The sequence below is a fragment of the Plasmodium gallinaceum genome (assembly GCF_900005855.1).
Source record: "Plasmodium gallinaceum strain 8A genome assembly, contig: PGAL8A_v1_141, whole genome shotgun sequence".
Classification (NCBI taxonomy): Eukaryota; Apicomplexa; class Aconoidasida; order Haemosporida; family Plasmodiidae; genus Plasmodium; species Plasmodium gallinaceum.
The window spans coordinates 319538-336343 of record NW_021628302.1 but is presented as its reverse complement, the minus strand read 5'-3'; the positions used below and the strand labels follow the sequence as shown (position 1 = coordinate 336343).

The 16806-nt window shown below is 17.3% G+C and overlaps 1 protein-coding gene across 1 annotated transcript; it reads left to right on the top strand.

The window, feature by feature from the left end:
• Positions 1-150: 150 nt before the first annotated feature.
• On the top strand, positions 151-16739 carry PGAL8A_00480900 (conserved Plasmodium membrane protein, unknown function; the record flags this gene model as incomplete). The annotated part of the gene is made up of 5 exons (XM_028673596.1): positions 151-351; positions 643-6298; positions 6517-15792; positions 15931-16360; positions 16499-16739. 5 exons carry the CDS (start codon positions 151-153, stop codon positions 16737-16739), a joined length of 15804 nt encoding a protein of 5267 aa, XP_028530033.1.
• Positions 16740-16806: the final 67 nt, after the last annotated feature.

Genomic DNA, 16806 nt, shown 5'->3' with positions numbered 1-16806 from the left:
TTTTTTTTTTTTTTTTTTTTGTCTAATATAATAATGAAAAAAAGAAAAAAAAACAGTTCAAATTATTCTTATTTCCTTTATCTTCTTTTTAATATAATACCTATGTATTTATATATATATATATTTATAAATGTGTAATATTTATGAATAATGATAAAAGCATTATACAAAAGCATTGTTAATTTTTTGTTGTCATCCTTTTTTGAAAATATAGAAGAAAAACAATTACAAACATCACTTTTAAGAGGAAAAATACATTTACAAAATGTTAAAATTAAAAAAAACTTTTTTGATACTTTATATTTGCCATACACAATTAAATATGGTTATATTCGTTCATTAGATTTACATGTAAGAAAAAAATTAAAATAAATAAAAAGTAATAATAATAATAATAATAATAATAATAATAATAATAATAATAATAATAATATATAAAAATTGTAATAAATAAATATGATATAAAAAAAAATGAAAAAATGAATAAATTTATTGTAAAAAAAAAAAAAAAAAAAAAGATTTACATTTTCAATTTCTGTTATATTTATCCTTTAATTATATTATTTTTATATTAATATATTCTGTATTTTTTTTAATAATATTTTTTTCATAATATTTATACTTTTTCTAATATTTTTTTAGATGCCATTATTTTATTTGTTTCAAAAAGCAACTCTAAAAGTTAGTGATGTGGTGATAGTTATTAAAGAAAAAAATTTTAATGAATTTAATATAGATGATGAAATATATGGAATAAAAGAATTTAAAAAGAATAATTTAAAAATAGAAGATATTAATAATAATATATATGATTTAAATAAAAAAATACATAAAGGGATAAATTATTTATTATATGAAGTTTACAATAATATGTCTATTGATATTGAAAATGTAGAAGTAATATTAGAGAGTGCAGAAAAAAAAAAATACATTGTAGGTTTATTTATAAAAAATATAAATAGTGTAAAAAGTAATAATGATTCTAATAAAATAATCAAAGAATTTTCATTTGTAGACATAATATTTTATATGAATGATGATAAAGCTAAATATCTAATAAATAAAGTAATCAAAAAGGAGGAAAAAAAATTAAAAAATAAAAGAAACATAAATGAAGAAGAAATATATAATAAAATAAAAAGTATATGTTTCAATTTACACAAAAAAAAAAACATAATTTCCGAAATTCCTGTTATTGTAATAAATACAAATATTTATCTAAGCAATTGCAATGAATATGTATACAGAAATTCGAAATATATTTTTAAAAAAAATAATTATTTTGATGTCACTTGTTCTCATTGTGATAAATATTTATATCAATGTAAAGAAATAAAAAAAGATAAAAATATTTTTCAAAAAATATTTTCGAAAAAAGAAAATAAGCAGAAACAAAATAGAGAATCCATTTATGAGGTAAGTAATAAAAGTATTAATAATGATAATGAGAAAAATATAAAAGTAAAGAGTTTTGTGAATATTGCAAATAATGAAATTGATGAACAGTTAGTTCATCAAAATAATAAAATAAAAGAGGGATTAGATGAGGATAATGTGGGAGAAATGAACGAAAGTAATGTATACTTTAAAATAAATAGTATGAATGAAAAATTTCTAGAAAAATTCGAGTTATTAGAAGAAAATATAAATCTTCGAGAAAATGAATATATGAGTTTTGAAATAAAAGTTGATAAATTGAATTTTATGTTGTCATTTAAGCAATTAAATTATATTTTTGATTTTTTAAATTTTTATTTTATTTATGGTTATTTTGTTAATGGGTTAAGTGTAGAAGAATGGTTAAATATACCAGAAATCAATGATATTTTAATATATAAACGAGAATTAACTAAAAAAAAAAATAAAGAAAAATATGACAAAGATTTTATTGAAAAATTTGAATATTTACATAGTTTTCAAATTATTTCGAGTCTAAAAAGACATGTTCTAGAAAATTCAGAAGAAAAAAATAAAAATAATTCTAAAACCTCTGTTTCTAATGATAATTTATCTGTAACTTGTAGTTATAAATTTATGATAAAAAAAATGAATTTAAATGTATATAGTTTAGAAAAACTCAATAAAATTATACAAGTAAATTTTAATTGTTTTGAATACATTTTAAAATCATACATTAATAATGATTTTGCCTACAATATACTACTAAGTGATATAAATGTGTGCTTTCATCATAAAAATAAAAAATATCCATTACTTGAATTTTTTCATAATAATACAAATGAAAATTACAAAAAAGAAGAAAAGAAAAGAGAAAATTTTAAAAAAAATAAAAGAAAAGGTAAAAATTACATTTTTAATCCTCATATGAGCAATAATACGTATTTCAAAAATAATTCAACTGTAAAAAATAAAACAAACAATGTATATATGAATGATAATTTAAATGAGGTAAAATTTAAGGATAGAAATCAAATGAATCTTGTATTAGATGAAAAATCATTCAATTGGAATTTTTATGGTTATAATGACTTCAATAATAAACAGGATGAGGATTTATTGAAAAGCAAAGCACTTTCAATCTTAATGTATAAAAAGTTTGAAACTTCTCAAAGTAAAATGTACATTAAATCTAATCAAAATATTATAATTACTCTAGGTATAAAAGAAATATACAGTATTTTAAACATAAATTATGATTATAAATCGGTAGATTTAGAAAAAAAAATTAAACGTTTTAAAAATGTATATTATTATTATCTATTAGGGAAAAAATACTGTAAAGAATTATATATAGCATCAGAAAAAAATTTTGTTGATATTAATATTGATTTTATTAACAATATTTATTTTAATATTGTTATAAATAAGAAATATTCTATATTATTATGTTTTAAAAAATTTCTATTAAATTCTTTTTTCTTTACAAAAACTTATTTACATACCCATTTAAATAATTTATCTATGTTAAAAAATTGTAATGAAGTACCAAAAAAAAATGAGAAAACAGATATTCCTAATAATTCCACTGAAAATGAATTTTACAATTTACATGTTACTAATAATAATAGTCCTAGTTTATGTTTAAAAAATGATATAGATGAAATTTTTAATGTTGATACTTTGAAGAATAATAATAATAAAAATTTATACAATGAAAGTACAAAGAAAACATTTGAATTAGATGATATGAATGCTAGTTTAAATAGTAATCAAAAGAAAATTAATAAATCTAATATTTATAATGATGTTTCACATATAAATGATGAATTAACACAAATACATGGAACATATCATCAAGAGCTTTTAAAAATGAATAATTTAGAAGAATCTGAAAATATAAAGAATATTTACAAAGGTAATCAAGATGACTTAAATAAAAAATTACATTTAAATAATTCAATTGAAAATGGATACAATAATTTGTATAATGCATCTAACAATCAGGAAATTACAAATGATACATATAATATATATAATAATGAAAATAAAATTTTTAATAATGAAAAAAAATATTTCAATAGTAACCTAAATAAAGAGTGTTTGAATGATGAAATAAATATATATAAAGAAAATATATGTATGAAAAATTATAGAAATGAAAAAGATAAGAATATGTTAACTACAATTAAGCAGAAAAGAACGAATTTTAAATTTTCCATTTTTATTTTAAGAAAGAGAAAAAAGAAAAAATTAAAAAATATTTTGCTTCATAAAAATAAATCAAATAATAAGTACATAATAAAGCCATTAAAAATATATATTGATGAAATCACTTATAATTTTAAAGAAAACAACGACAAAAAGTTAACATTTATTCATGGAAACAAGAATTATTTAAACTTCACTTTAAATGATAAAACTATTTTTAAAATAATTTTCTTTTATTATCATTATAAATACTATATATATAAAATAATAGAAAAATTCGAGAAGAAAAAAAATTCTGATTATCTTAATTTAAATACTATTGATATACGTAGTTATAAAACTCTACAAATTTTATTAGATAGTTCTACATTAAATAATCAAAATGAAAATAAACGAAAAAGTCAAAAAAATGAAGTAAATGAAGAGGAAGAAAAAAAACAAGAAGGAAATAATAACAAGAACTGTTTTGAAAACGACCTATATAAAAAAAGTTCACACATTTGTGAAAATAAATATGTGAATAACTTTTATAATAATTCTAATCTTTTTAATGAAGAGAAAGAAAATGAATTCAAATCAAATAAAAAATTGAAGAATAAACAAAATTTGTTGTCATCATTAAATAAGTTAGATAATATATGTGATAATATGGATAATAATTCACAAAATAAAATAAATAGTAATGAAAATTGTGAATTAAATGATACCAATTACTATTATAATGAAAAAAATAAAAAAAAAGATGAAGATATAAATAATAATAATAAAAATTCAATAATGAAGGATATAGAAGAAAAAAATATAAAAAAATGCAAAATTGATATTGAGAATAGCGAATCAAAAGAAGAAAAAAAGGAGAATTTAATAGATTATTACTCTAATGGAAAACATGAACATAATTTAAGAAAAGGAAATAATATTGAATCTCATAAGGAAGAAATGCAAGAATTTGTTACTTTCATAAATAAAATAAAAATACATATTAATGATCATAAAAAAAATAATCGTATGATATCTATTCATCTTTCAGATATTTTTATATACTTCTTTAATCAAACAGAGATTTCTAATTTTATTTTTAATTTGAAGAAAATTAATGTTCTTAATTGTTTGTCTAATAATGATAATTATAATAGTTTTTTTCCATATATAGAAAAAAAAAATTATACAAATAATTTAAGTAAAAAAAATTCAAAATTAAATGAAAAAAAAAAAAATTCCAATGTGAATAATATATATTTTTATAATAGCATTTTTAAACTAGTAAAAAATGGAAATTTTATTTTATCATTTTCATCAAAAAACAGTTCATCAAATAATGTTTCAGTATGTTCTCAAAAGGATCAATATATAGATATCAATTCAACAGAAAAAAATTATTTTTTAAATAAAATTGAATATCAGACATATAATGAAATTAATTATTTAAAAGTTAATAAATATGAAGAATTATATAATATCTATAGTGACAAAATAAATTGTAATAATATAGAAAATTATGATATTAATAATTGTACTAATAGCAACAGTTTTAATAATTCAAATAATAAATACTTTAATAATACAAGGGATGATAATCAAAATGACTTAACATATAATAAAGAAAATTTGATTAGAAGAAATGAAAATGAAGATGTTAATACAAGTAAAAGTGAAAGTCAAGATACTTATGAAGGTGAAAGTGAAAGTGGAAATGAAAACGAAGTCAATAATGAAAATGAAAATAAAGATTCTTATATTAAAAAAAAAAGAAACCTAATGAAGAAGCATTTAAATAGTACTAATGTTTTTTTAAAAAATAAGGATGTTAATGATGTTAATGATGTTAATGATGTAAATATAATTCAAAGAAGTCATAAAAACAATATTATATGTAAAGAAAATATACATAATCAAATGTTATACAATGAAAAAAATTCTAATAATGGAAGTTTTATAAAGGAAAACGAGAAGGTAGATAATGATGATATTCTTCTTAATAATATATATAATAGGAATAGAAATAGAAATAATATTAATTTAAATAATACAGCATATTATGAAATAGAAAAACAAAACTTTCTTTTAAATAATTTGAATAATAAAACATACTCAGAAAAAGAAAATTGGATTACACATCAGAATAATGTTAATAATTTATTAAGTTTAAATAACTCAATAAAAAATAATAGCAACTTCAATTCATCTTGTATTCTTATGAATAGTGTATCATCATCAGTAATTCAAAATGATAAATACAAAGAAGACAATGTAAATGAAGATGTAGAAGAAGAAGAAAAAGAAGATGAAGAAGAAGAAGAAGATGAAGATGAAGAAGATTTAGAAAAAAAAAAAAAAGAAAATGAGAATATAAAAAGTTTTGAATTTCACATGTTAAATTCTCAATTAATTATAGATTATTTATATTTTATTAACTTATTTAAATGGTTTAATAGACTAAGTAGAAAATTTGAAAAAATAAAGGAAATTTCTGATTTTGAATATATTCATAATACGAATGAGGAACTTAATATAAATAATGTAAAATATAATTATAATTTTTTTATACAGAATAATAGAATTTATACACCCATATACAATTTATCAATTACACAATACACTTATTATGATAATTTAAAAAATAATTCTTATATTTCCTTTTTACCAGTTTTAGAATTTCATTTTTCTTGTTCATATAAATCATTAAATAGTAAAATAAAGAAAAAATAAAAAAATTTTTTTTTTTTGAAAGAATGAAATATATATAAATATATATAAATATATATATTAACATGATAATTTTTATTAAAAAAATTTACATATATATTTATTTTTAATAATACTTCATATATTTCATTATATTTCATATATTTCATTATATTTCAATATATCGTTTTATTTGAATTTTTTTTTTTTTTTTTTTTGTAGATAATGATGAAAATATTAAGTCTATACAAGTAAGAAATTTAGGAAGTAAATTAATTATACCATCTATAAATATATATAAACACAAAAAAAATAGAAAATTTTATATTTGTGTTCTTAATTTTAATGGAAAAAATAAAAATAATGAAACCATAATAAACGATATAAGATTTCAAATAAATATAAAAAGAAAATTAAATTATGAAGTTTTAGAAAATCAAGAAAATAGTAGTAGTTATGAAAATTTAAATGTAAGTAATTATGATAAAAAATTATCTTCTTTAAATACTTTTTTTACAGCCATATCAAAAAATTCATTTTATGGGGACGTTAATTTCAACTTGAAAAATTTTATTAATGCAAAAGAGATTATAAGTTTTTATAATGACCCAATTATTTTAAATTTTTCAAATAATATTTTAAAAAATGTAATTATATGTTATAACACTTTTTCTTATTTTTTAAGTAGCTGCAGAAAAACGAACAATAATAATAATAATAATAATAATAATAATGATAGTAATATAATAAAAGATATATTAGACTATTTATATAATCAAAATGATCTTTTATTTGAGTATTTTTTAGATGATATTCGTTTCAATTTTTATGATGGGAACAGTAATAGAAATATGCCTCTTATAGTAGTTAGTATATTTAATATAAAATTGCTTTTTCAAAAGGATAACAGTATTTATAACTTTTTAAATTTTCATTTACACATAGATATTTATGATAGCTATAAGATATTATATGATACTTTATTAGAGAAAATGGAGATATATATAATATTTGAGAATAATAAAAAGAAAATTAACATTCTTAATTTAAAATTAGAAACATCTTATATTAACGTTTTATATACTAATAAAAATAAAAATATTTTAATAGGTTTAATAAAATCTTTTCTTGACAAAAATTTATATTTTTTTTCCCCTTTATATAAAAAAATGAATATTATTAATAATAAGAAAAAATGTAATTTAAAAATAAATAGCTTTATAATAAAAAAAAAAGAAAAATTGTCTTTTTCTCAGATTACTTCAAAAATTTACAATTATACTGGATTACCAATTAATGTAAGATTAAAACAGTCATTAAGAAATAAAATCCAAAAAAATAATTTGAATAACAAAAATAAAAATAAATATATTTTTTATGAATTACAAAATAATGAGCATGGAGGTTTGTTGAATGATGAAAACGGGGAAGTATGTGAAGTAGTTGTTATTATAAAAATTTTTAATTATGTATTTGAGATTGTTGATATAGAAAAAAATAAAAACACATGCGAAATAAGATTTCTTCCAATTATATATGAATTAAAAAAGATGAATGAAAAAAAAAGGATTATCATAAAAAAATATGATTTTAATTTTGATATGTATAATGAGTATTCATTCAGAAATAAAACATTTAAAACTTTTATCAAATTATATATTCAAACAAATATTGATGAAAAAGGAATTGTGTCAATATATTTTTCTTCTAATTTGTTTATTAATAACACAACTAATAGTAATTTTGTTTTACTATTTCATCCAATTTTACATTATTTTCAATTATTTAATGAACAAAATAATCAAAATAGTCTTAAAAATATTCAGAACATTAAAAGCTTTAATAATAATAGCATAACGACAATTAAATCAAATCAAAAATATTTCTTGCCACTTATTTCCTTTGTTCCCACACTTATCTTATATGATTATTTAAATAGAAAAAATAATATTGAAGAAAGTAATGAAGAAAAATCTAACATAAAAAATAATTGTAATGATAACAAAAATTACAGGAATTATAATACAATAAATAATAAGAGTTCCAGTTATTATATTAACAATAATGATATTAATTTATTCAAGAAAAAAAACAAAAAAAGTGAAAGTTTTTCTTTTGATTATACAAATAGAAATTCTACCGTTAAAGAAATTCAAAACTTCAATAAAAGCAAAAATTATAATTACTCATTTAATGAGTTTCAAAATATATGTTCAAATAATTTAAAATTAAAAAATTATAAATTAAATTTTCAAAATAATCAAATAAGTGTAACGAATATTTCAAAGTATAAAAGAAACAAAAATTTAAAGTATGATTATATCGTTAAATCACTAAATTTAAATAAAATAAATGAAGAAAATAAAATAAAAAAAAATAAAATTTTAAAGAGATTAGAAAAATATATAAGTGAAAAAAGTAGCAAAAATATTAAAAGCATAAATTGTATATATATAATTAAAAAAGAATTTTATGATTTTTACATAAATAAATATGAAAATAAAAAAAGTTATTTTGAAATTTTTAATTTTTTAATGAAAAATGGAGCAAAAAAGTTGCTAAATAATTCTAGTATAAAAGAAATTATATGCAGACATTCATTTGATTTTTTAAAATATAATATATACGCTCAAACATTAAAGCTTAAAACTTTGAAAATTATTTTTTATGATAGGCATAATGGATATATAAAAGAAGAAGAATTAGAAAAACAAAACATGAAAAATGAAGATGATAAGTATGAGGAAGAAAATATAAATGAATATGAAGGTGAATATAAAGGAAAAATAGGAAATGATCATACAGAAAAAAAGAATTATGAAGGATATAATCATAACAATATAACACATTTAAATAATTATAATGATTATAGTAGTGTAAATAATTCTATTATTTCTAATGATAAATTATGTATAAATGAAAGAAATTTAAATAGTTTTTATTATAATAAAATGGGTTCTAAATTAAATAGTCTCATAAAATATGATATGAGTAAAAGTTATTCTGGGAAAAATATATTTAGTAAAGAATTTTTTTATTTATACAATTCAGATGAGAAGAAAGGTACTAAAGAAAATTACATGAAGTCAGAGGAAGAAATAAGAAAAAAAAAAAAATACATATTCACAGCAAAAAAGCAAAGTAATTATAGTAATACAATAATATGTGAACAAAAAAATTTAGAAGTTAATAAAATATACTCATTTGGTATATATATAGATTATATATTTGAAATTCATAACTTTTTATATGAAGAAATAAAAATAGGTTATTGTCAAAATTACTATATAAATAATTTACTAAAGAAGATAAAAAGAATTAAAAGAGAAATTATTTCACCAAAATCTATAAAATATTTAGATAATATACCAAATTATATTAAATTATATTATGTTTTTAATCACAAGAATTATGTGTTTAATTTTTTTTCAAAAAAAATTCAGTTACATCAATTTACAAATACACATGATAGATCATTCCGAATTAAAATGTATATCGGATATATTAATGATAATAAAAATAATATTATATATAAAAAGAAAAAATATAAATTGAATTATTTCTTAAAAAAAAATTCAGAATATAACAATAAAAAATACATATATCTGGAATCTAAAGATTATGAGTATTTATGTAAAGAAATTCCGAAATTCTTCTATTGGAATTTAACCCTAAGAAAAAAAACAGATTTTATAAATACATGTAATGAAAATAATTTTAAGCATGTAATTGATAGTAATGTATTACAATTATTAATTTATTCATCATTTTATTTTCAAAACAATTTAGACAAAGATCTCATAGTAAAATCAAATGGAAATTCACAAAAAATTAAAAAAAAAGCAGGAATGTTTTTCGGTGAGGTTCTTAATAACAAAGTAATTTTTGAAATTTTTTATAATAATCAAATATATGTATCAAAAAAAATAAAAATAAATGAAGTATGTATAAATAAAAAAATAATATTAACAGGTAAAAATAAAAAAGAGAATATATTTTTATCTATGAATATTACTTTAAATGGTAAAATATATAATACGAAAACTATAACTCTAAATAATAGATATACTATTATTAATAACACTAATCGAATTTTATATGTTCAAGAAATTAGTAAAGAATTTAAAATTATTAAAAAAGAAAAAAAAAATACAGATTATAATAATTCAGTTTCACTAGATAATTTCTATAAGAAAAATTTTTCACCTAATAATAAAATGGAAAAAATTAATATTATAAGTGATATAAATGAATTAAAAGGAAAAAAAAATAAAGAAAAAAAATTTGAAGAGAGGGTAGAGGATGAAAAAGATGAAAAAAGAATTCATCATTTCAAAAAAAAAGAATATATAGATTTAAATGATAAAATTCCAAAAAATACATTGAATATAATATCTATTAAACCACATGAATCATTTTATTATCATCCAATAAATACAAATAAATGTTTTTTAAAATTTTCATATGCAGATATCAATGAATGCATGAATAATAATCATTTTATGGATCGCAGAGGAAGTTATGAATTTATGAATAATGAAAATGAAGTAATGAACTTATTTAACGATTATTTAAAAAAGAAAATAATTAAATCTAGAAGTTCATCACTCATAAACGAAGAAAATTCAAATGATTATTTAAAAAATAACGAAGATTTTTTTAACTTATTTTATACTAGTCCTATAGAAATTGAAAAAGTTGGAAATTTTAAAATTTTTCATAAAACTATTAATAAAGTAGAAAAAAAAATCAAAGATACTGAAAAAAAAAAAATTTTTAATAATTTAGAAAGTTCAACTGAGATAAAAGAAAAGTTAAAGGAAAATGATTTTTCTAATATAGAAAATAAAAGAAATGAAAATAATTCATTACATAAAAGTAGTATAAATGATGAAGCTTCTTTAAATTATGATGATATTATTTGGAATGAAGGAAATTACAATAAAATAAATATTAATAATGAAACAATATTAATTGATGAAATCAATATTAATGATAAACATATTTTAAACGATGAAACAATGATAATAGAAAATAACACTTTTTGTCTTGAAAATGTTACGGAAAAACTAGATGGAGAACCCTCTAAAAATTTTATAATTGATTTTAATGAAAGTGAAAAGTTGAATTTAAATAATTCAAATGGTTTGAAAGATAAAAATGATGGAAATTTAAATGATGAAAAGGATAATATGAAATTGAATGATTTAAATACTTATATAATACCTATAGAAAATGAAGAAGAAAATAATGAAGGAAATGATGACAAAAATAAAAATGAATTGGTGAAAGAATATCAAGAATATTATTATGAATATAAAGAAGAGAGTGTTATAACTGAAATTAATATAACTATGAATAGAAACACTAATATTGAAATAAATGTATCTATTGAAAATAATCCTGATACTATAATTTATAATAAAACAAATTACTACTTAATTTTTTATCAAAGAAAGACTAAAAAAAAAATTGTGAACTTATTAAAACCTTATGATAAAGAAATATTTGGATGGTCAGACGTATCAAAACCAAAAGTCATAAAATGCTTTTTAATTTTTAAAAAAAATGAAATATATATTTTTTCTTGTAATTTAAATATTGTAAAAGAACACAATAATATAATTTTAAATAATAATAAAAGAATTAATGTTTTAACAAAAATTGAAAATGGCAAAAGAGTATTTTGCTTAGAAGAATTATGTAAAGAAAATGAAGAAAAGTCATTAGACCCATTTATATCTTCTAAAGGTTCTAATAAGTTTAAAACACAACAAAAATTACATAAAATAAATTTCTATAATAACAATGAATCTAATGAATTAAAAAAAAAGAGGTATATTAAATTAAAGAAATATAGTTTAAATAATAAAGTATCTCTAATAAGCAAAAAACATTTTAATATAGTATATTTAAAAAAGAAAAGGAAAAAAAAAAAAAAAAAAAACAAATATTTTCATTTTCGTTCATTTTTCATTTTAAAAAATATCGATTTAAATAATAAGGAAAAAAAATCAGAAAATTTAAAAAAAAAAAAAAATAAGGGAATAAATAAAAATATTTCTCATACAGAATTAAAAAAAAGTATCAGTTTCAAGGATTTAGAAAAAAATAAGAGAAAAATAAAGTTAAAAAAAATCTTTTTAAAAAAAGGAGAAAATATATCTGCACCAAAAAAGTCTTTATCAAAAATCAGAAAAAGTCATCCAAAAAAATACATAAATAATTTTTTTTATGAAAATAATTATTTTCATAAAGAAAAAAAGTATTCATTATCATTAAAAAAAAAAAAGTCTATTGCAGAACATAATGACATTTTAAATGTAAAATACAAAAAAAAAAAAAATTATGATGAAAATATAAATGAAAGTTTTTTAAGTTCTAATAAAGATTCAAGTGATGGTAATACAAGTTTGAGTAATAAATCAAATTTATACAAAAATAAAAATAGTAAGAGTTCTACGAACAGTTACGGTGAAAATGGTGGTGAAAATTATGATGATATATATTTAGTTAATAAAAAGAAAAATAAAAAAAAAATTAAAAGAAAGCTTAGTGATTATATTTTTAAGAAAATTAAAAAAAATCGTAAAAAATTAAAAGGTTTAACAAAAATTTACCCTATTTTTTTAAAAAGAAGTAGTAGAAGTGAAGAATTAAATGCAATGATTAGAAATTATTTATCTAATAAAGAAACTAATATATGTAGCCAAGATAATATAAAAAATAATGAGGAAAGCAATACTCTTCTTCATCCTTATTTAGATAGTGAAGAAGTAAATCCGCAAATTTTAAAAAATTGTAGTAGTAAAAAACAAATAAAAGAAAATTCATCAATAAAATTTATAACTAATTTGCAACTAATTCTTAGTGGTATAAAAATAAATTTATTTGAACATTCATCAGATTATATGATTTCTTTTGAATTAAATGATTTATTATTTAAAAAAGAATATATAGAGAATATAGATTATTATAATGTAGATATAAAAATAAATAATATATTATGTTATGCTATTTATAAATATTTAAGCGCGTATGCTATTTTATATACAAATAATGATATTAATTTAAAAAATAATCATTTAAGAATGTTAATTAGTGAATTACAAGTAAAAAGGAAGTTATTTTTAGATAAAACGTATGATATTAAAAGCCTTAATTCATCTATGTCATCATTAGGTAGCAACATAAATAACATATCAAACGAAAATGATATCGTTGAAAATTCGGAATTTTTAATTTGCAATTTTCAATATATAAGAAAATGTGAAACTCTTTTTTTCAAATATTTTTTATTAAGTATAAAACCATTGGTAATTAATGCTGACATCAATTCAATAACTATTTTGTTTTATTTTTATAAAACTTTTTACACTTATAACAAAAAAAAAGTAGAAAAGGAAAATGTAGAAAATTATTCTGATAGCTCTAAAAGTGAAAATAATAAAATTAAAAATGAAAACAACGTAAATGAAATAAAGAAAAATTATTATTCTTCTTTTGATTCATTTGGAAATATAGAAAGAACAGAAGAGAAAGAGAAAGAGAAAGAAGAAAAAGAGTGGAACAAGAAGATGGAGTCATTTATAAAAGAGGACAAAAAGAAAAAAGAGATTAAGGAAACACAAAAAATAAAGGAAAATGTAGAAAAAAATGAAATTAATAAATATGTATATTTGCAATATATAAGTATAGATAACATAAATATATTATTAAATTTTCAATCAGAATATAAAAAAGAATTAAATAATCATGTTAATGATTTGTTTTATAAAGAATATATTAGTGCATATAATAAATTAGGTGATATATCAAATTGCAATATTTATTTAAAAAGTTTATCAAATATACACATATTTACAAATTATCATCTTCTTATAAATTTTCTTCAAAATTTCTACTATAATCAAACAGTAGTTAATATTTCTAATCTTTTAATTTCTTTTAATATAATTGGTAGTCCCACTTCCTTAATTGCTCATATAAAAAAAGCATTTAATGAATTTTTTTATATTATTAATGAAAATTCAATTATTAAAAAGGATTATAATATTATGATACAAAAAAAAAATAAAAAGGAGAATATTGAAACTCCTAAAAAATATGAAAAAAATGAACTGATAAATTTACTAAATGAATCCAATGAAAGTTCATTTATTGATGAAAAGGAGGATACTGTAAGTAATAAAAAATACATTATGCATATTTTAAATGATTATAATTCATATCAGAATAATTTTTTTAATGAAGAACAATATTTTAATAATTTAAAGAAAAATAAACGTTGGAATGTAGTAAAAAGAGAAGAGGAAATTCCTTTTAACAATTTAAATTATTTTCACAAAAATAAATTAAAGAACAGAGAATTCGATAATCTAGTTATGGATGATAATGCTTCTCTCAATTCTGTACTTTTTAATGATAGAAAAAATGTTCTTTTGGTAAATAAAGAAGATAATAGTAAAAATAAAAATAACATTAAAAGGGGTTATGGTAATAAAGAAATAAAAAAAGCAAAAAAAAAGTGCTTCCCCTTTGCTAGACAAAAGTGTATATCAGATGTTCAATATATATGCACAAAAGGAAGGAGAATTTTAATTGGATTATATGTTTTATTTATTCAGTTGATATTATCGTTGCTTTTTTCTATTACATTAATTTTGCAATCATTAATTAATTTGATTGAAAAAATAAATATTAATAATGTTGACAATGTATTCTTAATATTTAATAAAAAATATGAGAGAAAACAAATATTTGTTTTTAATAATATAGAGGAATATAATAATTTTAATATCACAAAATTATTTTATTATTATTTAAGTATATATATTAATATTGTAAAATTTATTTGTCACAATGTATTATATAAAATGAGGAAGAATAAAAAAGATTTATCAGGAAAAAATAAAATTTTCATAAAAAAATTAAAATCTAATTTAAAAAAAAAAAGAAAATTTTCTTTTATTTTAAATTTTTTCCTAGATATCTTAAATATTATAAATATTTTCTTATTTGGTCATATTGTGTTTTCTCTTTTATTTCTTTTAACTATGAATAATTTGTTTCAAAAATTTTTGAAGTGGTGTATAAAATTAGTATATTATCAGCGTAATCAGAATTACCTAGATTTTTTAAATAAAAATAATATAAATCATATGAATATTATTAGTTATATAAAAATTAATCAAATAATAAATAAATATATTGTTTTAAAAGAACCATTTAAGTATTTTTTATCATATGAAGATTTTATGTATTCTTGTGCTCCTAAAAAAATGCATTATTTTGTATATACAAAGGAATTATTTTTTTATATTGAAGAAAATAAAATAGTTTTTTTATTTAGAAAAAGTGATTTAAAAAAAATTGATATTATTATTCATACAGGAAATCATAGTTTTGCAATTAATAGTTATTACAAAAGAAAAGGAAGTAAATTTATAAAAAAAAGTAGATCTAAAAATACTTTTTCTAATTATGCTATTAATTTGGGTAAAAAAAAAAAAGAGAAACAAAAATAAAATAATAAACATACATACATATATATATATATATACATATATTTTATATATACATATATTTTATATATACATATATGTTATATATATATTTTATATTTTTGATATGCAGATAATATGACATATGAAGAAAATAATAGCATTTCTACTTCTTTTTATAATAAAAGTAGTATATCTAATAATATAATAGAAAATAAAAATATAATATATTTGTTAAATTCAGAATTAGCATTAACAAAAAGAAATGAAATTATTAATTTAAATAATAGGAATTATAATTATATTATATCTGTAAAAATAACTATTAAAAATAATATGAACATTGTAGAAAGTGCTTATTATAACCCTAAGAAATTTTTTAAGTCTTACTCAAAAATTCAAAAAAGTTTCAACAACATTTACCTTCCTTTATTTAAAAACATAAATAATGATATAAAGTCAAATAAGGAAAAAAATCATAATAATAAAAAGAATATAGTAAAAGGAAATAATAACATAAGGTTTCATAGTTTTGTTATTGGTTTGTTTTCATTTTTAAAAAGGTATATAAATATATATAGATATATATATATATGTATTTAATTATAAAACTTATTTGTAATATGTATATTTTAATTCAAAATTTTATTTAAAATGATTATGTTTAATTATTAATTTTTTTTTTTTTTTTTTTTTAACAGATTTTTTAATTATTTTCCATTTACATCATTACCTAAATCAAGGTTAAAAAATAATATAACACATATAAAAAAAAATCCAAAAGATAAAATAGGAAAGGAAAATATGCAAAATAAAAAAATGAAAAATAAAGATTTTAAAAAAATGACACCTAATAACATTACTTTTAAATTAAATTTCGAAGATTTTCATTCTAGTTTAAATATTTTTGATTGTTTGTGCCGCTATTCTAATGATAATTAAAATTTCGTTTTTTTGTTAAGATTCATATTACTGAAGTATATTTCATAATGATGATGGCTTTGTTTTG